The sequence below is a fragment of the Ambystoma mexicanum genome, chromosome 1p, assembly GCF_040938575.1.
Source record: "Ambystoma mexicanum isolate Mex_15411 chromosome 1p, UKY_AmexF1_1, whole genome shotgun sequence".
In the NCBI taxonomy this organism is placed as follows: Eukaryota; Metazoa; Chordata; class Amphibia; order Caudata; family Ambystomatidae; genus Ambystoma; species Ambystoma mexicanum.
In genome coordinates this window covers 24,426,120-24,453,979 of record NC_090921.1, presented here as the reverse complement: position 1 = coordinate 24,453,979, position 27,860 = coordinate 24,426,120, and the positions used below count along the sequence as shown (strand labels likewise).

At 47.3% G+C, this 27,860-nt stretch overlaps 2 protein-coding genes across 4 annotated transcripts in view; one reads left to right on the top strand and one right to left on the bottom strand.

The window, feature by feature from the left end:
• LOC138564481 (zinc finger protein 583-like) overlaps positions 1 to 12,417 on the bottom strand; it is an 87,946-nt gene extending 75,529 nt beyond the window's left edge. For all 3 annotated transcript variants that reach the window (XM_069642912.1, XM_069642913.1, XM_069642915.1), the window contains exons 1-2: positions 12,239 to 12,417; positions 8,445 to 8,571 (exon numbers count right to left, since the gene is read on the bottom strand). In XM_069642912.1, the coding sequence (XP_069499013.1) occupies positions 8,445 to 8,571; positions 12,239 to 12,280 (169 nt within the window). In that variant the 5' untranslated portion in view covers positions 12,281 to 12,417. The remainder of the gene's footprint in view (positions 1 to 8,444; positions 8,572 to 12,238) is intronic.
• A 671-nt stretch (positions 12,418 to 13,088) lies between these two features.
• LOC138564455 (zinc finger protein ZFP2-like) overlaps positions 13,089 to 27,860 on the top strand; it is a 75,373-nt gene continuing 60,601 nt past the window's right edge. The window contains exon 1 of the mRNA XM_069642910.1: positions 13,089 to 13,257. The gene's annotated coding sequence lies outside the window, so the exon portion shown is untranslated. The remainder of the gene's footprint in view (positions 13,258 to 27,860) is intronic.

Sequence of the window (27,860 nt, the reverse complement as noted above, 5' to 3'; positions counted from 1 at the left end):
GTTAAGAATAAACCCCACACTCATGTCTTTGATAACCTGACTTTACTTAAGAAAAAAGAGCTAAGACAAGAAATCCGTAAGCTAAAAAATGGCACAGATGCGCTTTCTGAAAAGAAAAAGATAAAAGGCTTAAAAACATACATACAAAAAATTGGTTAATCTCTCAAAAAGTGGCTAGAGATCAAGCTGATGGGGAGAAAATACTCGCTGTGATTAAGGGCAAAGATATCTCTAACTTTTGGTTGATATTAAACGATACCCTGGTTAAGCAAAAAGAGATTTTACTTACTCAAATCAGTGAGAACACGTGGAAGCAACACTTTACTGAATTATATGAAGTACCCTGTTCTGGAAAACCTTTGAAGGGAACTATACGCAAAAATATGAAATTCTTAATGAAGTGTATAAGAAACTCTTCCAAAAATGTAACTGGGACTTGGATATCTCCCCTAGCAATATATCCAGTTTGATTGTGAAATCTAAAAAAGTCTGCAGCTCCAGGTCCTAGCACTTATCAAACTTAACCCTGAAAACTGATGCTATTCTGTGGGGAAATATTTTACACATGCTGTTTGCCGACATACTTGTGAACAAATTGATACCAGATTCTTGGAGGTTAGCCATCGTGATTCCGATATACAAAAAAGGCCCTAGGTCTGCAGCAGAAAGCTACAGCCCTTTGCAATATCTGACCCCGATTATAAAATGCTCACGTCTATTATTCTTAAAGAACTGGACAACTGGATCAGTAGTTGTGATGCCCTCGATCTTAAACAAATCGGATTTAGAAAAAGTTGTGTACTGAATGCGGAGGTCTTGTTCTGAAAAGCTTGCAATCCAAGGTCATCCTGAAACAAGGTTCTGCAATTTTTGTGGCAGTGATGGACCTTTCCAAAGCCTTTGATCTGGTCGATCGTCACACTTTATGGGGTATTTTAAGAGACGTATCGATCCCTAGCCATCTTCTTGAAATGATTATCGATCTATATTCTAATACTAAAATCAAAATCAGACTTAATACCGAAGGACGTCTTACATCGGAACAGTTAGTTCCAAATGGTCTGGGACAAGGATGCAAGTTAGCTGCTACGTTATTTAATTTGTATGTTTGTAATGCAGACAAGGAGATTAAAGGTAAAGGTTTGGTCGCACCGAAATTGGGGGGAATTCCGATAGAATGGCTAGCATACGCTGACGACTTTTTACTTTTAGACTGCACCAAGGTGGGGCTGCAGAGACTAATAAATGCTTTTGTAGTTTTTATATCTATCAAACATTTAAAAATCAACCCAGACAAAACCATTATAATACGTCTAGGGAAGACCATGAGAAATCAATCTCGACTAACTTGGGTTTGTCAAGAGAAAAGAATTATCTGCCAAGAAACTTTTAAATATCTAGGATACCACTTTTCAGGTAATGGTTCTGTTGCGATTGTGAAAAGACAGCTAGGGGTTAAAGCTGACATGTTACGGAGACAGATGTGCAAAATTGACAGCAAACTTGGTAGATTCCGCTCAATTTTACACAATGTCATGTATCCCTAAATTGGTATACGGCTTGGAATTTTATGAGCTTGACAATATTGGTTTTATGAAAAAACTGGAAAGTGTAATATGGAAAGGTGTCTTGTATTTCATTCCGAAGAATACACCGATAGAAGTTATCCGATACGAATTTGGTCTACAATCGTTGAGATCTATTATTATCTGGAAAAAAAATGTTGTGGAGTAAATGTTTGGTCAACGATTCTAAATCATTATACACAATGGCTGGGAAAGACCCATCCAATGATGTTTGTATGAAACTAAAAGTGTACATTGATGGGATTTTGGGGAAAGCAGGCATTTCGCCAGAGATGTTATCAACCAATCCTTTAAAAGTGAAACACATACTGAAATGTAATGACTGGCAACAAACTCTTAACGCAGTTGCACAATCCAAAACTGAGTCAAGCTTATTCGCGCTGGAAATTTAAACCTCTGTTGGAATTCTATACCCTTCACGAAAATTTAGAAACTCTTATGAGATTCCGCTTTAAGATCCTTAAAACAAATCATGGGCCTCATCACGACCCAGGCGGTAAGTTACCGCCTGGGTCGTACCCTTACCACCATGGTGTAAACTACGTTTACACCATGGTGGATGGCGGATTTACCGCCCCATTCCAAGGTGAGTGGGGCGGTAAATCCCCATTTCCCATTTTACCCTTCCCCATTCCCATTTTTGCCCCATAGGGCATAAATGGGAGTGGGGAAGGCGCTAATTACGCCACCGTAAATTACGGTGGCGTAATTAGCACCATGGTCCCTTAGCGCCATGGATTTTAACGCCTGCAAAAAGCAGGGGTTAAAATCACCATGGCGCTAAGGGACCTTGTAATCAGGCGTTAAACCCCTTAACGCCTGACTCGTAATGAGGCCCCATGTCTTGAAAAGATGGAATATGCTAAAAGATGCTTGGGGCTGGTGTAGGTTTTGCAAGAAAGAAGGGGTGGAAGAAACCCTAATGCACCTTATCTTGCTGTGCCCAGCTTTACTGAAAGAACGTATTTTATACTTCGAGCAATTTATTGTACATCTACACTCTTAATACGGAAATGTTGTGGTTTCAGATACGACACAACAGCTCCACGGTCTTGAAAATAAGAATAATTGCCTTTTTAAAGAAATTTTGTTTTTTTGGAATGAAATGTTTAGTACAAGATCTTAAAACCTTAGTTATCTGCATATACGATTTTAGATGAATTGTGATAATGAAATGTTTTTGATTTTAAAATGCTTTTTATGTTGTATATTGTGTTTTTTTTATCTTGTGATTCTACTTTTGTAAAGGTTTATACAAACCATATACAAATAAATAAATAAAAGCACAGTGTAACAAAATGCAATCTTTACTCATGTAATTGAATATAGTCCTAGCATCCTACTCTTCTATAAAACTAAATCCTACAACCAATCAACAATTTGCATAGCCATTCAATAGATGGCACGGTAAAATTAAACATATACTTACAATAGTGATACCAGCATTGGCGAGCCACTAATGTAAACTCAAAAATGGAAGGGCAAAAATACTCTATAAAAACCAATTGGTTTCAAAGGAAGTTCTCTAAAAACAAATCTAAAGCTAAGGATTAGAAATTGCAGGTTAACGCTCTGAATCCATCCACTAGTGGATGTGTGGGACTAGGAGCAGACAGCTTTATATGCATTTATCCCTAGACTTCAGACACAGACACACCAAACTCAGTGCTTTGCAAGGCTACACAGGATAGTCAGAAATACAGCATAACCCCTCTCGTCTTTCGAAAACCATGCAAAGAAAAACACTTAGAGAAAAAATAATAATAATTTAAATGGTAAAATGGGTTAAGTCAGCTGCCAAAATATATAAGAATGAAAACAATTTGAATTTGGACAAATGGGCAAACTTCCAATTTTAGGCCCAGAAGCAGATTTACTCTGTTCTCTGTGACGAATCACAGGATCTTGTCTCTTCCATTTGGGGCTAGGGAGGCGAGTGCACTACGCATTATTCCCCCTAGGGGCGGCGGCAAGCTGCACCTTAAAGGGAGAGACTCTGCTACTGGGGGTCGGGACGCCCGTTCCGTGTTTTCCTGAACCAACGTTAACATCAGTGCTTCAAGTTGTTAACGTAAATAGCCTATAATGTTCAGTGTTTGGAAAACACTGACTGAGAACAACTGAGCGACAGCGATTGCTGGAAGACACCGAGCCGTGCAGGGGATGTCAGTGCCAAGAAAAGGAAGGAAGGCAAAGTGGTGGCGTGACCCAAAGAGGGTGGACTATGCAGTCCTTGAACAACGGCAATACCATTACAGCGTGTACAACGCAGAGCTACGAGTCCGCAGAAGAAAGGAACAATCAAGTGAAAACCAAGGACTTCCAGGCTTCCAGTGTCGGTCCCATCAGGTACACGGACCCGGTAAGGCCCATCCTTTCATAGCAAGGTAAAAGGAAGGACGGGAGACCTGGGAGGGAACACAGGAGTAGTAAAGAGTACGCAGGGACTGTATATACTCACTCGCCCCAGTACATTGTCAAGGTTACAGAAGAGTGAAGAGTATACCGGGACTTTGCACACTTGTTCCAGTCCATCACTGTCCATGACTGTGGCAAACCATGCGCATACCTGAAGAGAATGAGTGGGAGACTAAGATCCGCGGCATTTATGACATGGAGTACCTTAACAATCTTTTGGCGGAATATAACGTTAATATCAAGGTAGTCCGGCTCCCCTTTTTTGAGAAATACAGGCGTCCGGACCAGAGGTGCTGAGTAACAGGAGGAAGGTTGGAAATGGAAGGGAGAGATCTCATAATGGGGGGGGACTATGCCGGATGAGGGGCAATCCCAGAGGTTGATACAGAAATGGGGATATATGACCCTTGTGTTCAGGTGTGCCTTGGAACAGAACCCGGACTCAGGATTGGAGTATCACTGAAATGTCCAAACTCAGGAGCGAACCTACGATTGGAAATGCATGGCATGGGTGGGGGGGGGGTTTCAAAGGGTGTGTTATGGAATATTTCAATGATGTTTAGTTTTGCATGACTAAAATGCTAATAAAATTGATTTTCAAAAAAGAAATTCAACCTTTTGCACTAAACATAAGAAAAGAAATTGACATTCGGATACATTTGCATGAATTTCGTCACATATAGAAATCTACGTCATGATATTGGGCCTCATTACAAGGAAGGAGGTAACCGTGCCGCTTTGTGCCCTGGAGGGCCCGGTATTTCCCCATTCAGGGAACCCGGATCCAGTACATCCCCATTCCCATTTCATCCCCCATAGGGATCAATGGGAATGGGGATGATGCTAACAACGGGCCCGTTAATGACGGACCCGTTGTTAGCGTCCTAGTCTACCAGCTAAGGACGCCTGATGAAACCAGGCGTCCTTAGCGGGTCCCGCGAGCACCCCTTGTAATGACACAGTAGGGGGTTAACGGGGCCGGCAGCTCTACCAGCCCCATTAACCCCCCAACCGCCTTCCTCGTAATGAGGCCCACAGTCTGCTAACAAAGCTGTGGTTACACAGGGAATATTTAAACAAGCTGTGTTTTTACTGCTGACCTAGCATTTAGTACCATTTAATGACTCAATATTTTTACTATCCAACTGTATTGTACCCAGTTCCAAGGCCATGGTTTACGAATCACCATTGATGTAGACACAAGTAACAGAAGACAGTTATTTTCTAGACTTAGACATGCTTGGCTTCACTGCCCAGAGAAAGGTGCAATAAAATAGAAGGATCTATTATTCTCTGCAAACCTACCAGAGTTGAGTGCCCCTGCACATTCTGCTGGCGACCTCGGGCATTCCATAACCAGTCTAAATACGAGTTCCGAGGGGTGTATCGGCTTAACGAACACAAAGACCTCTCAGCAAGACAATCAGGACAGACTTATTCAACATTGCCCACGCCCAGATACTCAGGGCTACCAAGCCCTACAAACGAAAACGACCAAACAATTGCCACAAAATACCAAAGAAGAGGGATGCAAGAGATAAAATGTACAATATCTAAAGTTCAAAATGAATGTCTTATACAGCGATCCTGGATCAATCACAAACATGTCTGCACTCAAGTAGGGTAAGTTGCAGAAAACCCAATATATGAACCTGCTAAATCCAAGCCAACGCTGAAGCAAATCGCCCCGAGAAAGCAAAGAAGAAGATCACGCTTGCAGTGCATTGTTTCCACTGAAGCAAATCACCCCTGAGAAAGCAAAGAAGAAGATCACGCTTGCAGTGCATTGCTTCCACTGAAGAAAATCACCCCTGAGAAAGCAAAGAAGAAGATCACGCTTGAAGTGCATTGCTTCCACTGAAGCAAATCACCCCTGAGAAAGCAAAGAAGAAGATCACGCTTGCAGTGCATTGCTTCCACTGAAGCAAATCACCCCTGAGAAAGCAAAGAAGATCACGCTTGCAGTGCATTGCTTCCACTGAAGCAAATCACCCCTGAGAAAGCAAAGAAGATCACGCTTGCAGTGCATTGCTTCCACTGAAGCAAATCACCCGAGAAAGCAAAGAAGATCACGCTTGCAGTGCATTGCTTCCACTGAAGCAAATCACCCCTGAGAAAGCAAAGAAGAAGATCACGCTTGCAGTGCATTGCTTCCACTGAAGCAAATCACCCGAGAAAGCAAAGAAGAAGATCACGCTTGCAGTGCATTGCTTCCACTGAAGCAAATCACCCCGAGAAAGCAAAGAAGAAGATCACGCTTGCAGTGCATTGCTTCCACTGAAGCAAATCACCCCGAGAAAGCAAAGAAGAAGATCACGCTTGCAGTGCATTGCTTCCACTGAAGCAAATCGCCCCTGAGAAAGCAAAGAAGAAGATCACGCTTGCAGTGCATTGCTTCCACTGAAGCAAATCACCCGAGAAAGCAAAGAAGATCACGCTTGCAGTGCATTGTTTCCACTGAAGCAAATCACCCGAGAAAGCAAAGAAGAAGATCACGCTTGCAGTGCATTGCTTCCACTGAAGCAAATCACCCCGAGAAAGCAAAGAAGAAGATCACGCTTGCAGTGCATTGCTTCCACTGAAGCAAATCACCCGAGAAAGCAAAGAAGAAGATCACGCTTGCAGTGCATTGTTTCCACTGAAGCAAATCACCCGAGAAAGCAAAGAAGAAGATCACGCTTGCAGTGCATTGTTTCCACTGAAGCAAATCACCCGAGAAAGCAAAGAAGAAGATCACGCTTGCAGTGCATTGCTTCCACTGAAGCAAATCACCCCTGAGAAAGCAAAGAAGAAGATCACGCTTGCAGTGCATTGCTTCCACTGAAGCAAATCACCCCGAGAAAGCAAAGAAGAAGATCACGCTTGCAGTGCATTGCTTCCACTGAAGCAAATCGCCCCCGAGAAAGCAAAGAAGAAGATCACGCTTGCAGTGCATTGTTTCCACTGAAGCAAATCACCCCTGAGAAAGCAAAGAAGAAGATCACGCTTGCAGTGCATTGCTTCCACTGAAGCAAATCACCCCTGAGAAAGCAAAGAAGAAGATCACGCTTGCAGTGCATTGCTTCCACTGAAGCAAATCACCCCGAGAAAGCAAAGAAGAAGATCACGCTTGCAGTGCATTGCTTCCACTGAAGCAAATCACCCCGAGAAAGCAAAGAAGAAGATCACGCTTGCAGTGCATTGTTTCCACTGAAGCAAATCACCCCGAGAAAGCAAAGAAGAAGATCACACTTGCAGTGCATTGCTTCCACTGAAGCAAATCTTGACTATCAAACATCAAACTGGCTTTTACAGTTCAGGTAGATGCTCTTCCAGAAATGTCTCCTCCCCAACACCTTGGTCCACACACCATCCGCCCTACCTGAGACTGGGTGATCATCTTCCCAGAGTGTCTTCCACTGGTTGTTTGTAGATCTGTTGCTGAGAAATTGGCCACCTTCCCCTGCCCCCGTTAGCTGCCTACTGCCTTGTTTTTCTGCCCCTCTCATGTTCTTTCCCCTATGATTGTTAAGCACTCCATTGCTTCCCAGAGTTAGGTCTACGCTCAATTAACACCCATTAATAACAAGACTCCATGTTAAAGTAGACCCTTCAGGTTATATCTATGTGCGCCTTACAAAATACCTTTGGTTATTAAATATCCTGCAGCTTTTAAACAATGATGCTTAGAATGTGCAGACTACTGAATTCTACCCGCCTCAGCCCAATTTTAAAAGTTCTGAAGGAGAAACAGAAACAGAGGGTATATTGGCAGAATCCTCATGGCGCACTCTGTATTTATATGGAGCAACTCAACGGCTAAGGAGCTATTTTCAATCAGCCGAGGATTTGAAAAAATGATAGATATTCAGTTCAACTAAATACTGGTGCTGTAAAGTGTGGAAAAGTATTTTTCTTGTCCAGCACCACCATGCTCTGGGTTGAAACCGGAGCTATGTTTGTGCCGACCCCTCCCCCAGACTCATCTATTGGATTGGGCTATTCTGGACCTGCATTTCCACTGCCAGGCACATCGGCTCCACACTCCCACCATTCAGGCAGGGGAAGGACCAAGAATCGCAAGTGCCACCTTTATAGTTCTTTGAATTGTAAAACGCTTGCTGAAATTAAAAGGCATCGGATGAGGTTATTGCTTGTCTCACAACAGCACATAGCTGCGTTACTTTGGAAAACAGTCACAGGCCTCATCGTGCAATTGCCTTCAGAAGACTTATATAAGTGGTAAACTTGTAATCTGAGTCACAGGGTGGTAAACAAATCCTGATCTTAGTTGGACAAGCATCAGTGCTGAGAGGTCAAAAACGACAATTTACCTACATTTGCTCAGCAACATTCCTACATTTTAATTCGAATTCTAAAAGAAAAAGTTCAACTACATGTTCTATGAATGTGATGCATACATTTTCTATCATGAAGCAAAGACAGGCTGTGAGATCTCACCCAAAGAGCTGAAGGCCTGCTGGATCTCCTTCATCACGTTCTTGTACAGCTCCTTCTGCCAGAGCTGCAGCAGCTTCCACTCCTCTTCGGAGAAGCAGGCGGCCACATCATAGAACGTAAGTGGTGCCTGAAACAAAAAGGTTTAGATCCTGGATTTACCCACTTCAGATTGTTCAGTATTGCCCCCTTTAGCTGGCTGCAACAGCCTTTAATAAGGTCTTCAGGCCTTTAACAGCCGGTATAGCCCGACAGTAAGAACTGTGGCCAAGCGCCAAGGTTCTACGACTTCCCCCAGGATTTCAGGTTTATGCTCAGAATGCAGTGTGCCAGGGGCACCGACAGCTTTCCCACAGTGAAAAACCAGCAGCAATGGAAAGCAGAAGGGGTCTTGGTTTAAACACGAAGGCTCTTGTCTAGTTTCTTGGAAAAACCCAGCATGGACAGAGGAGGAAGCTGCTAACCTGCTGCTGAAGGTGAGAGTAGCGGGGGTGGGCAGGAGGGATAAAGGGGAACGAGAAGGAGGAGTGGGCAGGAGGGATAAAGGGGAACGAGAAGGAGGAGTGGGCAGGAGGGATAAAGGGGAACGAGAAGGAGGAGTGGGCAGAAGGGATAGAGGGGAATGAGTAGCAGGGGTGGCAGGAGGGATAAAGGGGAACGATTGGCAGGGGTGTGCAGGAGGGATAAAGGGGAACGAGAAGGAGGAGTGGGCAGAAGGGATAAAGGGGAACGAGAAGGAGGAGTGGGCAGAAGGGATAGAGGGGAATGAGTAGCGGGGTGGGCAGGAGGGATAAAGGGGAACGAGAAGGTGGAGTGGGCAGGAGGGATAAAGGGGAATGAGTAGCGGGAGTGGGCAGGAGGGATAGAGGGGAACGAGAAGGAGGAGTGGGCAGGAGGGATACAGGGGAACAAGAAGGAGGAATGGGCAGGAGGGATAAAGGGGAATGAGTAGCAGGGGTGGGCAGGAGGGATAAAGGGGAACGAGAAGGAGGAGTGGGCAGGAGGGATAAAGGGGAACGAGAAGGAGGGTTGAACAGTAGTGTTTTTAGTTGTTTCCTGAACGGCATGTAGGATGTTTCAGCATGCAGGTGGAACGGCAGAGAGTTCCAGAGATGGGAGGCGGTGGCTAGGAAGCTGCAGCCCTCCACTCTTGTGTGCTTGAAGTGTGGTGGGGTCAGTCGGTGGATCTTGTAAGTCTGGTAAAAGTAGTCTTGGTTACTCTCTGTGAGAGGTAGGATAGAGCAGTGTTTGAGAGACATCTGTGGGTAATGGAGAGAATTTTGAATTCGATCTGCTCTTGCACAGGTAGCCAGCGTGCAGATAGTCTGTGGGCTGGTTCATGGTCCTGTTTGGCAAGGTCCATGCTGGCGCAGATGGCATCGTTATCAATTGGAGATTGTTAAGGTTGCGCTTGAATGTGCCAGCAAAGACAGAGTTACAATAGTCCAATCAGGAAATGAGGACTGCTCTAGTTATAGTTAGGCAGTCTTTCGTGGAGAGGAATGGTTAGCTGGCACTTGGAGTTTTGCAATGTGGGCATCTGACAAGGTTATTGCGTCGACTGGTTGGGTCATGTTGAGGTTGGAATCAAGGTATGTGCCCAGTCTTAACGGAGGAGGAGACTGGGATGATGAAGGCATCTATAGTGAAGGTGCGAAAGCGGGGTCCAGCTTGGATAGGCGTGTGGGAGTGCATACAACAACGATTTCTGTCTTAGCATTGTTGAGGCAGAGTTGGTGTGCAGCCAGCCATACTTGGATTGTGTCATAGATTTTGTTGGTGGCACCAATGTCGTGATCATAGTTGCCGGAGAGGGGGAGGAGGATCTGGGTGGCATCAGCATAATTTGTGTAGGAAACGATGAGGTGGTCGAAGACAGGTTTAGCATACACGTTAAAGAGGGTGGGGGAGACACAGGATACTTGTGAGGCACCCTAGGATGCAGAGCTCGGGTGGGCAGATGCCTTCTCTGCAATGACGCGGTGGTCCTGCCAGCTAGGAAAGATACAACCTTTGGGGGAGAAAGTAGCTGGTGAGGTGGTAGCAGACTTTTAGGTGGTTCACAAGATTAAATGCAGCCGATATGTCAAGTAGTAGTAGGAAGGCTAGGTTTCCAGAGTCGCAAATATCGTCCATTTGATTTTTTAGGTCAGGTAGTGCCGATTCTGTGCCATGACCAGATGATTAGGGCGGAAGCTTGATTAGCACAGGCGGAGGATCTCTGTTTTCAAGGTAGGTTTGTATTTGGACATAGGTGGTCCAGGATTTTAAGTAGGAATGGGAGAGTGGTGATGGGGCAGTAATTGGTAGGGATAGTGGGATTGAGGGATGCCTTCTAAATGAGGGGCAAGATCCAAGCTTCCTTGCGGTTGGTCGGGATTGAGCTGGTGGGGAAGGAGGAGTTAATAATCGATGTGATTATTAATGTGAGGGCTTCATAGCACTCCTTGATAAGGGGAGTGGGGCATGTGTCTCCTTGGCATCGAGAGAGTTTAAGACCAGCGATGATCTTGGAAGATCCACTAAACATCGCTCAGCATTCCATACACAGCCAAGCTGCTCGAAACGTACATATACAAAACAACCCAAGAATTCATAGACGAGCACTGCCTGGTAGACCAGGCACAAGTTGGCTTGAGACCAATGAGAGGAACGGAATCAGCTCTCCTCTCAATATGGAACGACCTAAAAATGAACGCAGACTCGGACAACAGCACTGCCTTGATACTTCTAGACCTATCCGCAGAATTCGACACAGTTAATTATGCTCATAAAGAGATTAGAATCGGAATAACAGACACTGCCCTACTGTGGATCAAATCTTTCCTAACAAACAGAACGGAAACCATATGGATGAAACCCTTCAAATCCAGCCTGAGAGCTTAGCAGAGAGAAGGTCGCAGGAGGGAGGGGCGCTCGTGGAGAGTGGTCTTATGGTAAGTGCTCTCCTGTGGATGACGGCTACTCCGCAACCCTTGTTTAATGTATGGTTGCAATGGAGGATTGTGTAGCCAGTGGAAATGGCAATGGATAGGGCGGCCCCTGCAGCAGGATGAAGCCATGTTTCATTAATGGCAAGGAGGTCAAGGTTGTTATGAGCGACGAGGTCCCCAACACCAGCTGCATGCGCAATTCTAGACTGAGCATTGATGAGTGCACAGGAGAGGTGAGGGGGCAATGGTTGCGGGAGGCCTGCTAAGGCTGGGTTAGTAAGTGTGGCAAGGGGAGGGGGTGGTATTGCGTGAACAGAGGCGCTCGTTCCCGGTGCCAGAATGAGGTGGGAGCGGGCATGGAGTCAGGGGCACAGAAGAGGGGTACAGCTGTAGCGGGTGGTAGGGAGGCGAGGGATAACATGCTGGCCTAGGTGTTGAGGAGGAGAGACTCCTTGAAGAGCTGGGTCTGGAGTTCTTTTCTGAATTGTAGAAGCGTGGGGGTGAGTCTGATGCCGATGGAACCTCCTCCTGTGGACATCAGACTGCCCCCCCCCCCCCATGTTCCTCGGGCGTGGCCGAGTGATCTGGAGGCGAGGTAGCAGTGGCTCTCATTCCTTGGGCCTTTGGATATCCAGAAGCGTGGTCACCTCGCTGCCTTCTAACGCGGTGTCCGCCACGTTAGCCACTTGCGGACAAAGAAGGCTGTATAGCTCTTCAGTGGGCATGTGGTGTTGAAGCTCCCGGCTGGCTGGCCGCCTAGCCTCATCTTCGTCGCCATGGTAATGTGTGTAACCCAGGGGCGCCCCAGCTGCTCGCATCTGAGAAAGCACTGCTAGCCCCCGTGCGGGGCTGGGCAGGACTCACCCCCTCGGAGCCCTGCAGCGGCGCGCCTCTCCTGGGCTTCATGGCGAGTGGAGGACCCCCTCCTCAGCGAGCAGCCGGCGGGGAGGGCAGGGGAAGGCAGGGCAGGCCCAGGCGACCTTCGGCACCGCAGCGGTGAACCCTAGAGACAGAGCATTTATGCCCGGGGCGCTCGGCTTCCCTGTGTACATCTGCTGGCGGATGAACGCGCATGCGCAGAGCCAACACACTATTCCAGAAGACATGCGCAGTGAGACAGGAGTCCGCGGCTCAGACACTGTGCGGGGAGCGCATGCGCCTTCGTGACTGCAGCCCCGTGAGTAGCCTCATTGTAGAGACACCGCTCTTTCTGACACATGCGCGGCTGGGCACTCCTTCAGTGCGCGCGCTCACTGAGGTTGACACGGTTCGATTGGACACGCCCTCCAGCGCATGCGCAGTCGGTCGCTCATCAGTGTGCATGCCCAGGGACAGGATGACGCATGCTCAATCAGCCTCTCATCAGTGCGCATGCCCAGTGACAGGATGACGTATGCTCAATCAGCCTCTCATCAGCGCGCATGCCCAGTGACAGGATGACACATGCTCAATCAGCCTCTCATCAGTGCGCATGCCCAGTGACAGGATGACGCATGCGCCATCGGTCGCTCATCAGCGCGCATGCCCAGTGACAGGATGACGCATGCTCAATCAGCCTCTCATCAGTGCGCATGCCCAGTGACAGGATGACGTATGCTCAATCAGCCTCTTATCAGTGCGCATGCCCAGTGACAGGATGACGCATGCGCCATCAGCCTCTCATCAGTGCGCATGCCCAGTGACAGGATGACGCATGCGCCATCAGCCTCTCATCAGTGCGCATGCCCAGTGACGGTTGTTGGTGCACATCTCACGGGCCGGTGCGGTGCAGAGAGTGCAGGGGGGTGTCCGGGCTCCTTGCCTCCATAATCTGCCTTGGCAGTCGCGTGCTGAGGGCGTACTTCTATACGCGGTTGTGTTTGTGCAGGAATACTCTACTAGACGTGAGTGTCACAGGGTGATGGTGCAGCGCCTAGCGTGGCAGTCTAGGCGCTATGCTGGAGCTGGCGTGGGCGCTGGCTTCTGTTTTTATGCTGCTGTGCGCATGCTGACTCCCGGGCCCTAGCGCTTTGGGTGTGTCTGAAGGGGCATGAGGCGCTCTGTGTCCCTGCACAGTGGCCAGTGGCCGAGGTGCCCCCGCCCCCCCCCATCACCCCTCTACCCCCCCATTCTCCCCCCCCCCCCGCTCACATTGCACAGGCTGCAGCGCAGAGCTACATACATTATCATGGTGCATATTCCTTAGGGGGAAAGACCACTAAGGCACCCAGCCATGCCCCTAGTGTCTCCACCCTCCACAGTAAATATGGACTTCCAGGCCTAGTCCAAGCTGATCCCCAGCCCCGCATAGATCTCTGCCTGTGCGTCACTGGTGCGGCCCTGTCGGGAATGCCTTTCTTAGTATCAATATGCCCACTGCCCCCTGCCCCCCCAAACACACGTGTAATGACCACGTGGGATCAACCCACAGGTACATGCTTTCACGTTGGCAATGAGAGAGAATATGCATCCCACCCGAGACCCTTCCCCAGGTGGTGACATTAACAATAACAAAAACTGGGGTGGGCGGCAACAAGGTGATTTGCGACTGCAAAGGCACATGGCAGAGTGCTGTGTCAGTGGCTATATGACAGCCGCACCACAGGCTTTTGTGGGACTCTGCTTTATTCTATGGGTTGCAGCGCAAGGGAGGGTGAGGATAAAGTAAGAAGTTTGTTAATCCCCAAAGCAACTGTCAACAGTGGAGGGCTCTGCTGTGCGTTTTATGCAGGGCACCTCCCTCACTGAATAACATGCACATCACATGCAGCTATGTAAGATAAGACACACATGCCACCAGTGTACTTCCTCTTGTATGTACTATCTTTTGCTGAGTTGGCTTCCAGCGTGGTGGTGATAATGCAGAATCACCTAAGGAAAGTGGAGTACTCGGTCCTTTAGAGAGAAAACTCACGCTAATCCATCCCCCCACCTCCCGATCATCCATCTACCTCATTCCCATGTGTGTCTGATTCCTGCATGTGAGGTTTCTGACTGCCTAGTTTATATTGCTTGCTGTGTGGGAACCTGATAGAGAGGCAAGAGTACCTACAGGTGTAAGCTAGGGAGTGACACAACGCGGAAGGCTTCAAAGTCTGGACGGTCCATCGAAGGGAAGGAGAAGCTTATGTTTAGGAGAGCCTACTTTACATAATAAGGAAATAAGGTCTCCATGGCCTTCTAGGACAGCTTGAGTTAAGAGATCCTAGAGTGGTTTATATTCAGCTAACAGGTTGGAGGGGCTAGAGAGAGTTATGTTGGGAGAGCCAGATTCCTTCAGTCTCGTTTGCTGGCTCTTGCGAATCGGACATGTCTGAAGTGAGTAGATAAGAAGGCAGATGAATGGGTTATGTGTGAGGGAGGAGATGGGTGGGGTGCAGAAAATGTGTACGGTGGATGGGCCGAAGATGGAGTTGTGCTGGGCACGTGGCAATGATTATGTTAGCAAAGGTACAAATAGGAAGGCTGATGCATATGGTTGTGTGTGCTATGAGAAAGTGGGAAGATTTGGGCAATGAGAATTAGTGGGGTCGGTGAGGCCAGTCATGGGGTTGATTGTGCAAGAGGCCGATATTATGTATACCAGGGTGAAGAGGAGAAGAACAAGGTTTTGAGCACTTTCCTAAAGACGAGGCTGTCCTCTTTGCAGTGGATGTTTACCGGGAGAGAGTGACAGATTGTGGGTGCTTGTACTGAGAAGGTAGTGCTCTCCATATGGGTTCATTTGGTCACTAGAATTCAGAGTACAAGTGCTGAACCCGATTTGAGATTTCTGTTCCACCTGCCGCAAGTACATTTTTGGTACAGGTATTCAGGTCCTTTGTTGTAGAAGGCTTGATGAGTGATGCACATAGCCTTGAAGGAAGCTTGTCAACCGATCGGAGAGCAGGGGAGATGTATTCTCTAGGACCTAAAGCTAAGCTAGGAGGAGTCTTAAAGCGGTGTATGAGAATTCTAAATCTCACCAAAGCTAACAATGCAGGAAGACCTCTGCCCGCTCACCTCTCCTAAAGCCACTACTTTATTAGGCTAACCATGCATCAGGCAAACCACTGCCTGCTCACCTCCACTAACAATGCAGCCAACCAGTGCCCACTCACCTCTCCTGAAGTCACTACTTTATTAGGCCAACAATGCAGGCAGACCACCACCTGCCTGCTCACCTCCCCTGCAGGCAAACCACTGCCGGCTCACCTCCCCTAAAGCCACTACTTTATTAGGCTAACAATGCAGGCAGACCACTAACCGCTCACCTCCTCTAAAGTCAGTACTTTATTAGGCTAACAATGCAGGCAGACCAGTGCCCGCTCACCTCCTCTAAAGCCACTACTTTATTAGGCTAACAATGCAGGCAGAGCAGTGCCCGCTCACCTCCTCTAAAGCCACTACTTTATTAGGCTAACAATGCAGGCAGACCACTGCCCGCTCACCTCCCCTAAAGCCACTACTTAATTAGGCTAACAATGCAGGCAGACCACTGCCCGCTCACCTCCCCTAAAGTCACTACTTTATTAGGCTAACAATGCAGGCAGAGCAGTGCCCGCTCACCTCCCCTAAAGCCACTACTTTATTAGGCTAACAATGCAGGCAGAGCAGTGCCCGCTCACCTCCTCTAAAGCCACTACTTTATTAGGCTAACAATGCAGGCAGAGCAGTGCCCGCTCACCTCCCCTAAAGCCACTACTTCATTAGGCTAACAATGCAGGCAGAGCAGTGCCCGCTCACCTCCCCTAAAGCCACTACTTAATTAGGCTAACAATGCAGGCAGACCACTGCCCGCTCACCTCCCCTAAAGTCACTACTTTATTAGGCTAACAATGCAGGCAGAGCAGTGCCCGCTCACCTCCTCTAAAGCCACTACTTTATTAGGCTAACAATGCAGGCAGACCACTGCCCGCTCACCTCCCCTGCAGTCAAAACACTGCCCTCTCACCTCCCCTGCAGGCAAACCACTGCCTGTTGACCTCCTCTAAAGTGACTACTTTATTAGTATTCTTATTTTTTTAAACATGTTCAGAAAAATACAGTGACACTTGGTGATTGTTTATTTTTATTGGAGGGGCGTAACATTTTTCCATTAAAATGCAGGAGAATTTCTTTTCTTCACATGAAGGAATAAAATGGTGTATTTTACAGCACACTTTCTGTGACACATAGGTACAAAAACGAAGTTTACAACCAGCCTTTGTATGCAGGGTATCTTTTATAAAAGAAACTCTGTAGATGCGAAGTCACCAACAGTACACCGGACCATCTAGATGATACCTTTGCCTTTGACTATACACGTCAGTGGAAACAAACTTTTAAATGCTTGCTGTGCCCATATATTTCCAAGCTGGCTGCTGAAATAAATGGTAGTATTCTCACTTAATGGAAGGGTATACTTTATGATACTGTAAGAAAACATTTCCATGCTGGCACTCCACATAAGGACATATTTCTAGTTGGCATGCTCATAATGCCAGAAATAATGGCATGCCACTGTAGGAAACATTTCCATACGGGCAGCACTATTGTAGGCCAGAATGGCCGTGTAAGAACACTTGGCGTGTTGGCTTTGCACATGATTGCAATTGATATTGATATTTTATTTGTATTGCGCTCATACACAAATGTTTCAGAGCGCGACGAGGCCCAGTGACATTGAGAATGCGCAAGTACAGGGGAGAGGGAAGTGGGAGAGTGCAAGGGGGGGGGGGGAGCAGTGGAAAGTGCTAAGCAAGGGGAAAATAATAAAAGTTGGTAGTGCAGCCAGCAGGGTCGCAACTGCAGATTTAATGCGCAGACATGGGGTGTCTGATAAGTGTAGGTAAGGGGACTGTAGAGTTGCATATACAGACCCAAGTACAGTGGTTGCCAGGAGGCAATGTGGATGAGTCGGCAGGGACCTGGGCCCGAAGACGGAGGGTAACCAGGTGCAGGGTACCGAAACAAAAAGATCAGCACGGGAGAGGAAGAGCGAAGGCAGAAGCAAAGAGGAAGGTCTTGAGGTGCTTCTGGAACCGGAGGTGGTTCTGCTCAAGTTTTAGAGTGGCTGGGAGGCTGTTCCAGAGGGAGGCCCCAGCCGAAAAGAGATCTACCCACAACTCGTCGCTTGGAGTAGTGACCAACCCTGAGGGAGTTGGAGGTGGAGGAGCTGAGAGTCTCGAGTGGGAAGGTATTTACGGAGGGAGAGTTGAAGGTATTTTGGAACCAGGCATAAAAAAGCCTTGTGGACAATGCAAAGGGTCTTAAGTTTAATCCTTGCAGCCACTGGGAGCCAATGAAGAGATTTCAGGGCTGGAGAGATACGATCCCAGGGCTTGAGGCCAAGGACAAGTCGCGCAGTCCTGTTCTAGATGAGTTGCAGAGGGCGGAGAGTAGAAGCAGGCAGATTTAGAAAGAGGCTGCTGCAATAGTCCAGCGTAGAGAGAACCAGAGCTCTGGAGACAGTGAGCTTCTGGGGGAAGGAGAGGAAAGGAAGAATACCTCTGCGGAGGTGCAGTTGGTAGTTTGACTTCTTGGAGATGTGAGAAGAAAAGGAGTGTGGAGTCTAAAATGACCCAGAGGTTCCTAGCCTCACAGGTGGGAGGAGGAAGAGGACCAAGGGAGGCTGGCCAGAGAGTGACACGAAAGGAGGGTGCAGGTGTGCCGATGAGGAGAATTTTAGTCTTGCTGGCGTTAAGGCAGAAATCATTGGTGACACACCACTCCTGGATAGTGGATAGGCAGAGATGAGAGAAGGTGGGGGAGGGAAGCCTGACAACGAGCTGAGTCATCCGCATAATACTGAAAGTTGGTGCAGAGAGCAGCAATGTGGTGGGCAAGGGGTGCCAGGTATTGGTGAACAACCAGGCAGAGAGATGAGACCCCTGGAGAACACCAAAGGTAGAGAGTGAGATAGAGGAAAGGAAGGACCCAAGTTGGACCTGGGAGGATTGATCGAAGAGGAAAGAGGCCAGCCAGGCCAGGGCCTGATCAGTGATACCCAGGTTATCACTGAGACGGTTGAGCAGGATGGCATGGTTGACCATGTCAAAGGCAGAAGAGAGATGGAGAGTAGGTCTTCACAGATGTTCAGGAGAGTAGTTTCTGTGCTTCTGGCACAGACTGATGGTCATGGAGACAACCAACCGAATCGGTGTGGAGATTAAGCTGGGAGATGGCCAGGTTTTCCAGGAGTTTTCCCAGGAAAAGAGTGATGGAGATCTTAGCTGGGCAGGAAGGTGTCGGCTGTGGGTTTCTTGAGGAGGGATTGCACAAGAGGGCTTCAGAAGGGCAGGTAAGGCTCTAGAGGTGAAGGAGGGGTTACGGAAATCAGCCAGAGCAGGAGCAAGGGTGTCAGTGTTGTCCTTCATGGTTTTGGATGAACAGGGAAGAACCTGTTTTTTCACAAGACCTTCAGAGATCGGACTTGTCTGGAAACCTTGTCAGGGGAGAAAAGAGGAAAGGAAGAGAAAGTGGGAGGGGGGCAGCTGTAGGAGGGCCAGAGGTAGAGGCGAGAGAAGGGGGAAGAGGAGGAGAGGATGGGAGGGTGGACAGGTTGTCCTGTTTTTTTTTGGATGAAATGAGAGCAAAGGGCCGTTCAAAGGGCCTGGGAGGTGACAGGGGAGGTAGAGACTGCAGCAGGGTTGGCCAGCTCCTTGCAGATTTGAAAGAGTTTGGCCAAGTTTTTAGAGGCCGCAGATATGGAGGCTTGAATGTGGGCTCTCCTCTTAGTTCGGACAAGGAGTCGGTAATGCCTTTGGAGCAGGCGGCAGGCCCGTTTGTCAGAGGATGTACAAGAATCCCTCCATTTCCTCTCAGCCACCCTACACTCGTGTTTAAGGGTAGCTAGGTCGGAGTCGTACCAGGAGTTGAACTTGGCTTTGGGCTTCAAGCGGATCCTTATGACAGGGGCAAGAACATCCAGAGTATCAGAGATAGAAGAGTAGAGCATGGATAGGGCTGTGCCAGGATGTGAGGGAGAAGGAGGATGAGGGAGAGGAGGAGGAAAGTGGCGGCGAAAGCCTCAGCTCTGGGAGTGATCACTCCCCTTGCCTCTCCTGGAGTGGTCTGAGGCATGGAGATGGGCAGGTCGGAGGAGATTAGAGCATCAATCGTGTGCCCTGCAGAGTGAGTCGGGCCAGAGGGGAGAATGGCAAGAGAGATAATTGCAGAGGTCATGAAAGGGTACAGAGGAGGAGCAGGGAGCATCCAGATGGATTTTGAAGTCACCAAGAAGGAGGAGTTGAGTGGTTAAGGCCAGGAGGGAGGAGGAGAGGTCCGCCCATTCTGTTAGGAAGGGGGTGATCTGACCAGGTGTCCGATAGATGGTAGCAACAGTAAGAGAGTGGCCAGGGGGGAGAGAGCCTGCAGACAAGGCATTCAAAAGAGGAGTAGGTCTGGATAGGAATGACGGAGGCAGGAATCCACTCTGGGAAGATCCGGGCTACACCCCCTCTGGACTGGGTGGATCTGGGTGCAGAGAGGATCTTGTAGCTGTCAGGGAGGAGAGTGTCAAAACTCGTGACAGAGCTGGCCGTGAACCATGTCTTAGGGAGACAGAGGACATCGAGGTCCAGTTGTTCCAGGAGGCGACAGATGTTGGAGGAGTGTTTGACGGCTGATCGAGAGTTGAGTGGCAATATGGAGAAGGTTGCCGTTCTTGAAGGACCTGGGGGGAGGGGTACAGATCAGAGGTAAGCCCGGCAGAAGTGTAGAGGGAGGTGTAGACAGCCTGAGGGGGTGGGGGGAGGGACAGGAGAGGAAGGAGAGGGCAAGGTAGCCAACTGGGAAGCAGAAGGGGGAGGCAAGGAAGCAGAGGGAAGGAGAGAGGTGACAGCAGGAGATGAAAGGAAATTGATGAGGCATGGGAACCATCTATCAAAGAGAAGGTTGGCCTGAGGGCCTTTGACCAAGACGGTGCCATTCAGTTAGACATTAATGATGACCTTAGGGGAATCGAAGGGGGCTAGAAGGGCCTCCCAGCGGGTGCCACCATTAATGGGAGAAGAGTAGAAAGGAGAGAGCACAGAGACCATAAGACGAGTCCATAGATCTGGCAAAGGAACAACAGAGGGTGTTGTGAGGGTCTGTCTGGAGGAAGCGCTAGTGATGGGTAGGCCTGGGTTAGAGCCCAAGATATCCCTTTTGAACACCTTCCTGACAGACCTAGTAAGAAAGGGAGGAAAGTCAATGGAGAAACAGTTGGAGTAGATGGGAGAAACAGACAGTGCCATTGATGATGTAGAGAGAGGGGGGCAGCAGAGGGTGAGGGTCAGGATAGGACCCACGTGGCAAAGTAGCACAATGCAGTCGCTGGGCCGAATACAACTAAATTCAAATTGGAACAGTGGGTGGATAAGGAGGGACAAGACAAAGGGGGTAAGAATATGTCCAGTTGGAGGGAACTACCCCATAGTTATGGAGGTGAAAGACGTTTTGGTAGCCCGGGTACAAATGAGGTACAACTGAGGAGTGTGGGAGCAGCATCATGAATGCTGCAAGTGAGGGGGGGGTGCAAGCAGTCCCTAGACAGTGGACAAGAGGCACACAGGGGCCCTCGTTGTGGGCCTTGGATGTACGGCCCGGCTACTGCCTCCCGGTTGCTGCAGTTGGCTTAAAGGGCCAACGCAACCAAAGGGAGGAGGGGCTGGCCCAAATGGGTGCGTGGTGCAGCCATCTTGGAGGGCCCAGAGACAATGGGGCACCGATAGAGTGCCGGCAGCAGCTGTAAACCCTGAATTGGGTAATGCGTGGAGCGCAACAATGATGGCCTCAGATTTAAATAAATATGCTTTGCCCTCTGTAAGAAAATAGGTCCATACAAATTGTCCCTATACCCCTCAGCACCCTCACGTAATCCAATGTAAGAACTCTCATCATGTTTGCTTCGCTTTACACATAATACCAGCAAATATGTATGCCACTGCATTAATACAGCATACCCGCTGACTGCCCTCTCATTCACACGTGCTTACTGTGAAGCCACCATGAAGTATGACGCAGACAACAGACTTCAAGTTCAAACGCAATGCTTTTATTTTCTTTGCAAAACAAGGGGGCTTCTGGGAGTCCCTCTACCAGCACGAACACAGCCCATTGACCTGTTCTTGGGTGGTTGGACCCTGGGAGAATCTCAACCAAGTCTTTAGCTCTGTCTCTTTCACAGAGGAGAAATATCCCTGCATATCAGTCTTTGCCCTGCACAGGAGCAGTCCAGCACCGAAACGCTGGGCAATTCTCCTCTGAACAAGAGTACCAACAGCAACCACATACATGTGTTTCGGCCTAGTGTACTCTTGTTCAGAGGATATTTGTCTAGCATTTCGGTGCTGGACTACCTTCGGGTGGGACAAAGACTGATAGGCTTATGGAAATGTCTTCTCTGTGAAAAGCACAGTGAGCTAAAGTGTAGTTGAGACTCCCGGGGGCCATCCACCCAAGAACAGGTCAATGGGCTGTGTTCATACCGGTAGAGGGACTCCCAGACCTCTTTATGCAAACTTTTATTTTTCTTGTATGTCAGGATGGATGAATGAAGGCCTAACTTGCCCTATGTAAAGGTGGGACTCCCCTACCTAAATAAAACGAATGCAAGTCTGAGTCAAAGAGTTCAATTTAGGAATCTGTCTGTGTCCAAAGCCTATGCTTGTCCTCGCAACTATTTCTGTACATTGTGTAGGGATGTCAGCAACCAAAAGAAAACGGTGTTCAATACAAAGGTCGGAGCTTCTTCCAGCTCGCAGCTTCCTTTCGTTTCCTTCCCCAAGTATAAAACTGTTCCACAAAAAGTCTGAAAGTTACCTTCTTGGGATTCAATACTCATGTTCCCTTCCCCAAGTTCCAAGTCATAAAATGCAACGGAACCTTGAGACTCTGTCCTCATTTCATTCAACAAATTTCTCCGATCTCAAGGATTCCCTTCCCCAAGATATAGTTTGGTTAAACAACACAGTTCAATGGAAAATATGCTTGCCTCCTTTATTTTAAGTTTCACAGTTCTGATGTTCCCACTTTCAAGTATTTATTCTAGTGGCTAGTACATCTTATATAAGTTGGGAATTCTTTTTCTGCTGTTTAAATTTAAAGTTCCAGACTTCAAGTTTTGGTTGATGATTCTTCAGTTCTTTCCAATTTTAAACACAACATGTAGTAGTTTGCTTGTTCTTTAAAATTGTATCCACTTTGGAACTCAGCATATACTGATTTACTTGTATTTAAGATTCCATTCCCTCTTTAGTCACAAAAAGGTCTCTTAGGCTGTTGGATCACAAAAGCTTTAATTCAGTTTGGTATTCAATAATTTGGGGATCTCACATACACAGCTCGTTTCCATATTGTAAGGTGTATAAGAGGTATTCTGCTGTTTAGTAGTTTGTTTGGCTTTAGATGTTCAATTGTCTGTTTGTTCCTTTTTTAAAGCTTAAATATTTATTTGTTCTGCTTTAACTGTGTAATGTTGGTTCAGTCTCCTTTAAAGTTTCAATGTTGGATTATGGGAGTCATTACGAGTTTGGAGGTAGCGCCATGGCTGCCTCCAAACCCGGGTCCGGTCCCACTGAATGGGGACTTAACGGGTCATTCCGACCTTGGAGGACCCGGTAATTCCCCATTCAGTAAACCATTTCCCATTCCCATTTGAGCCCCCATAGGGCTCAATGGGGAAGGCGCTAATAACGGGCCCGCAAATTGCGGGCCTGTTATTAGCTCCAAGGTCCCTTAACGAGTCCCGCTAAGAACGGCTGGTCAGACCAGCCGTTCCTGCTGGGACCCGCTAAGTGACCTCGGAATAGGGCAGTAGGAGCATAATGGCACCGCCATCCTTAACGGTGCCGTTAAGCCCCTACCGCCCAACTCGGAATGACTCCCTATGTGTAATATTTGTTAATTTTGCTTTAAATGGATAGACCTTTGACAACGTGTTTCATGTCACATGCGACCACTGCGATATAAAGTATTCTTGGCGATGAAGTAATTGAAAAGGTGAAACGTGCTCGTTTGAGCCACGCGACCACTCCACTCCAATGTATTCTTTGTTAACATAGTTCACACACTCGCGTACTGGGTTTCCCGCTAGAAACTCACTGGTCGCTCTGACAGTTCTCGCTGTAGCTGGGAGCACACAGTCCCTGACCTCCATGGCTAGTCTTCCACCTTCTGACCCTTAAATACCTCCTGTGTGGGCTTCTACACACGGGAATGAGCACCACCCATTGACAGGCTGCAGGCACAAGCTTTCAGTTAACTCTGCCTGACCACAATTAATGGGACATACCTGACCCTTATACCTCTTAGCAGGCATCTTCTTCATCCCAGTACCAGAGTAGTAAAAGAGAATGGTCTTTATTGCTCTTAGTTGCTTCTTCGTCCCAGTACTGTCAAGTGTCAAATAGGGAGGAATGAGTATAACACGCTTATAATAGCCAATGAAGATGGGTGAAGGGTTTAGTTGGTCATCACTAGGAAAAGTGGGATGCCATGTCTTGCCCAAGGGCTCCCCAGTCCCCAAGAACCCTCCACCTAGGTGATCCTTCCCCACTTCTCCACTCCCAGGGTCAGGATCCAAGAGTGATGGCCTTTCCCTGGCCACCTTACTAGAGGACCCAAGGGGTTTGGGAGTGAGAATACCTTCAGGATTCTCAAATTACACAGACACAAACCCTTGCGTACTTGCGTAAGTACAGGAAAATATTGTCAACAGGGCAGGACTCCTTGTTTGAAGATCTAAAAAGCATCCTGGAAAGGAGGACCAGCACTTGGGTTAATGAGATACACGACCACTGTGCTATTGGGAAATGTGACTAGTTTGCTGAGGGATTTGTGCGAGAATCCAGAGCTTGTTAAGAAACGTTTATTTGAACTAGACTGGACTCGCACTTTGGAAAAATTGCACGCATACCCTTCTCTCTCTCACCTAAAGTATGATCACAAGAAACTGTGAATTTTTGCCCCATTTTTGCAGTATAGTCTGCAAAGTCGGCACGTCGTTCATTTTGAAGTTTTAGATGGAACCTGTGTCCGACTAAGCGAATCCTGTTCAGAAGGGGTCATACAAGTGTTGATCAGTTGGGGTGTTTCTGTAAAAACTAAATTATGTCTGAAACCCTGAAACATGTATTTGTCGCTTGTACAGCATTGGGCCCTCAAAGAATTAAATGTTTACAAAAGTTTGTGTTCTCCTTGTCTGTAGGGGACAGTGAGGAGATGTGGTCATCCTGTTTATCAGGTCACACATCCTCCACTGTAGCTGTGGTTACCTATTTAAAAGCCCTTGAGTTGGAGGAAAATGGAGAGGGCCTGAGTTACTTAAAGAGTCGTCTTTATTCTTTTTTTCTTTTTTGTGCCTATGATCATTCTTTTAATATTGTGTTGTTTTAAATTGTATTTTATGTAGTGTGTAATTTAATGTACTGGCCCTCATTAGGACCCTGGCGTTAACCAATGGCACTATTAGCGCCATGGTTAACACTGGTAATTTACCGACTCCGCCATGGTTAAATGGGGAATTACCACCCCATTCCAAGGTTGGCGGGTTGGTAATTCCCCATTTACCATTGGCCCTTCCCCATTCCCATTTTTGCCCCATAGGGCTCAATGGGAATGGGGAAGGCGGTAATTACGGTATCGCAAATTGCAGTACCATAATTACCTTCGAAGTCCCTTTGCGGGTCCCTGCTTTAACGGCTGGTCCAGACCAGCCGTTAAGGTCAGGAGCCGCAAAAGGACCTCGTAGTAAGGCGTTAAGGGGTTAACGGTGCCGCAACCTTTTACGGTGCCGTTAACCCCTAAACGCCAGGGTCCGAATGAGGGCCACTGTCTAATTTTCTGCATTATTTTCTTTTTTTGTTTCTAACCTGGTTTGTTTGTTAAACCTTTTTTAGCCATAAAAACAATAAAAAAGAAAAAATGAAATCCGGCCTAGACTCCAGCCAGGCTGGGGAAGCGAAACACCCCAGGCTTTGCATGGCCCATTGATAATGCAAGGCGTGGATATTATATTGACCGTCAAAGGGAAGTCCCATTTCCCTTAGTGGTGAAAACCAGCCCACAGCACATCCTCAGCATGCACTCGGTGTTTACGCTGGGCCGCTTGGCTTCTCCATAATGGGTGGTGGGCCAGTGCCACATCCAGCCCACGACACACCCTCAGCCTGCGCTCAGTGTTTACGCTAGGCCGCTTGGCTTCTCCATAATTGATGGTGGGCCAGTGCCACATCCAGCCCACGACACACCCCCAGCATGCACTGGGTGTTTACGCTAGGTCGCTTGGCTTCTCCATAATTGGTGGTGGGCCAGTGCCACACCCAGCCCACGACACACCCTCAGCATGCACTCAGTGTTTACGCTGGGCCGCTTGGCTTCTCCATAATGGGTGGTGGGCCAGTGCCGCATGGCCCATTAGGGTAGAGCCACCCCATGAACAAAAACCTAGAGCCATTTTCTGTAAAGTAAGGCATTTGTAGTGCATGTCATTTTGTATTTCTTTATACATTGTAAATGCCTCACTACAAGTGCCATACAGCATCACATCAGCCTAAGTAAGCCATGAATAGTTGATTATGTTACACCTGACATTGGACAACTGGAGCGCTTTAGGAACTGTCCAATGTGTCGTACTAAGGCCAGGACTTAGACACCCCTCTCCAGAAGAGCCTTCATGATAAACTGCCCTGCTGGTAGTCACCTTTTGATGAAGGCGATCATGTGTTGTATGTGTGCAATCTTGACACATCAAACAATCTACATTAATAGAAAAGAAAAGCTAAGATTTTCAGAGGGAGGGCTCACTGTGTCTTCTGCAGCTGTTAATTGAACTGCTGCCCGTTAGTGACACATTTGTAGAAACAAAAACTGTTTGAATGATAAAGGATTTGCTCCACAGCAGGCCTGCAGCAAGAGTGAACACTTTTTAACTCTTACAGGTCCTTCCTGATGAAGTTTGCTCATATTGTAGCTTGGAAAAAGTCCCACGCGTGATTGTAAAACTGCACTCTGTAGCCTGTGTGGGATTCCTTGTCCAGACATTCAGGCAAGGCCAGCCTTAGTATTTGTTGGACTTGGGCTGACATAAATTGTGTGGGTACCCCCAATTTACATATGTTATGATGTCACAGAATTAATCTTTATTACTCGAAGGGATCATCGGAAGTTACATTTAAGGAGGTTTCCAGAAGAACCTATTTTTTTGTTTTTGTTTTTTGGGAAGAGGGTGGGATCATGCCCTTGTAGTAATCAAATGAAATATCAAAAAAAGGATCCCAACTCCTCTTAACTGTATCCACTTCTTTTTCCCAGTCAAAAGGGGGGAACCACCAATTGTTGTTTAAGATTCGCTAAATACATCAAACAACTTTTCACGCAATTTGTACATCATAACTTATGAATGGTGTAAACAGTCAATACATTATATCGTGACCCTTTAGCTAATAATCACCAATTCAAAATGTAAAATTCGAAATTTATTTTTCAAAAAAAGGGTAGAAAAGGACATAAAATTCCATCATATCATACACATCTTAATGTAATCACTAAAGTGGCATGTGCAAAAATAGGGATTCTATTCACGCTAACGAACATCTAGACATGGGTAGACTTCCCCTCTAAAATGACACTATTATCTGCTAGCATTCAATAAATTGAAAATTATCAATATCTAGCACCTACACATTTGAGTTATTTGCTGGTACCAACATAAGGTCCTAACAATAGCCCATTAATGTCTTATTTTAGCACTCTGTCAAGCTTTGGCAGAGAAAACACTCCCAACACGTTTCGTTCTTGCTTTAGTCAAAAACAAATGACAGCACTTCTTCAGGGGAAATTCTAATGTCATACTTATGTATATTAGAGATGTTTATATGTTTTCGTTGAGCGTTGAAAAAATCCCAAGTGGTGGTGGTTCTTTAGTTTACTGAATAAACCAAAACCCAAGGGAACAGTCCAAAACAGCTTTATTAGTGCTGTTACCTATAATTTAACACATTGTTGCCTATATATCATTAGTCTATTAATTGATAAGGAACTTACCGCTGACTTATCTATGAAGCACGTACATGCAGTGTATGAGGGGCACCTTCTTAAAAGGTAGCGATCTACAAATAAAACGGGCAAATGGTAGTGATAGCCATACACCAACCCGACCAAGACCGAGGCCTCAACATTAACAAAATCCACTTCTGCCTTAGGTTGCACCCAACTCATCCTCCAACCCACACACACCTAAGATTGCATTCTCAACTGAGTACTGGATCATGGATGCTGCATATATCCATTCTACCCAACACCCCATGCCCATGGTCCGATCACCAAATCACCACCTACATTATTCCTATTCCTGGAAGCAAAGCCAACTAAACTGCTAGCATTGCCTGTTTACCTATCCACTTGGCAGGCTGCACACAGAACCTCACCAGTGCCCTTGACCGTCCGCTGCTCAGTCAACCCTCTGCCCACTGCCCAGGATACAGCTACATTGGTAGACCACTGCATAACCTTCCTAAATAACGCCATTGACTCCTTGGCTCCCCTTAAATAAAGCCATACC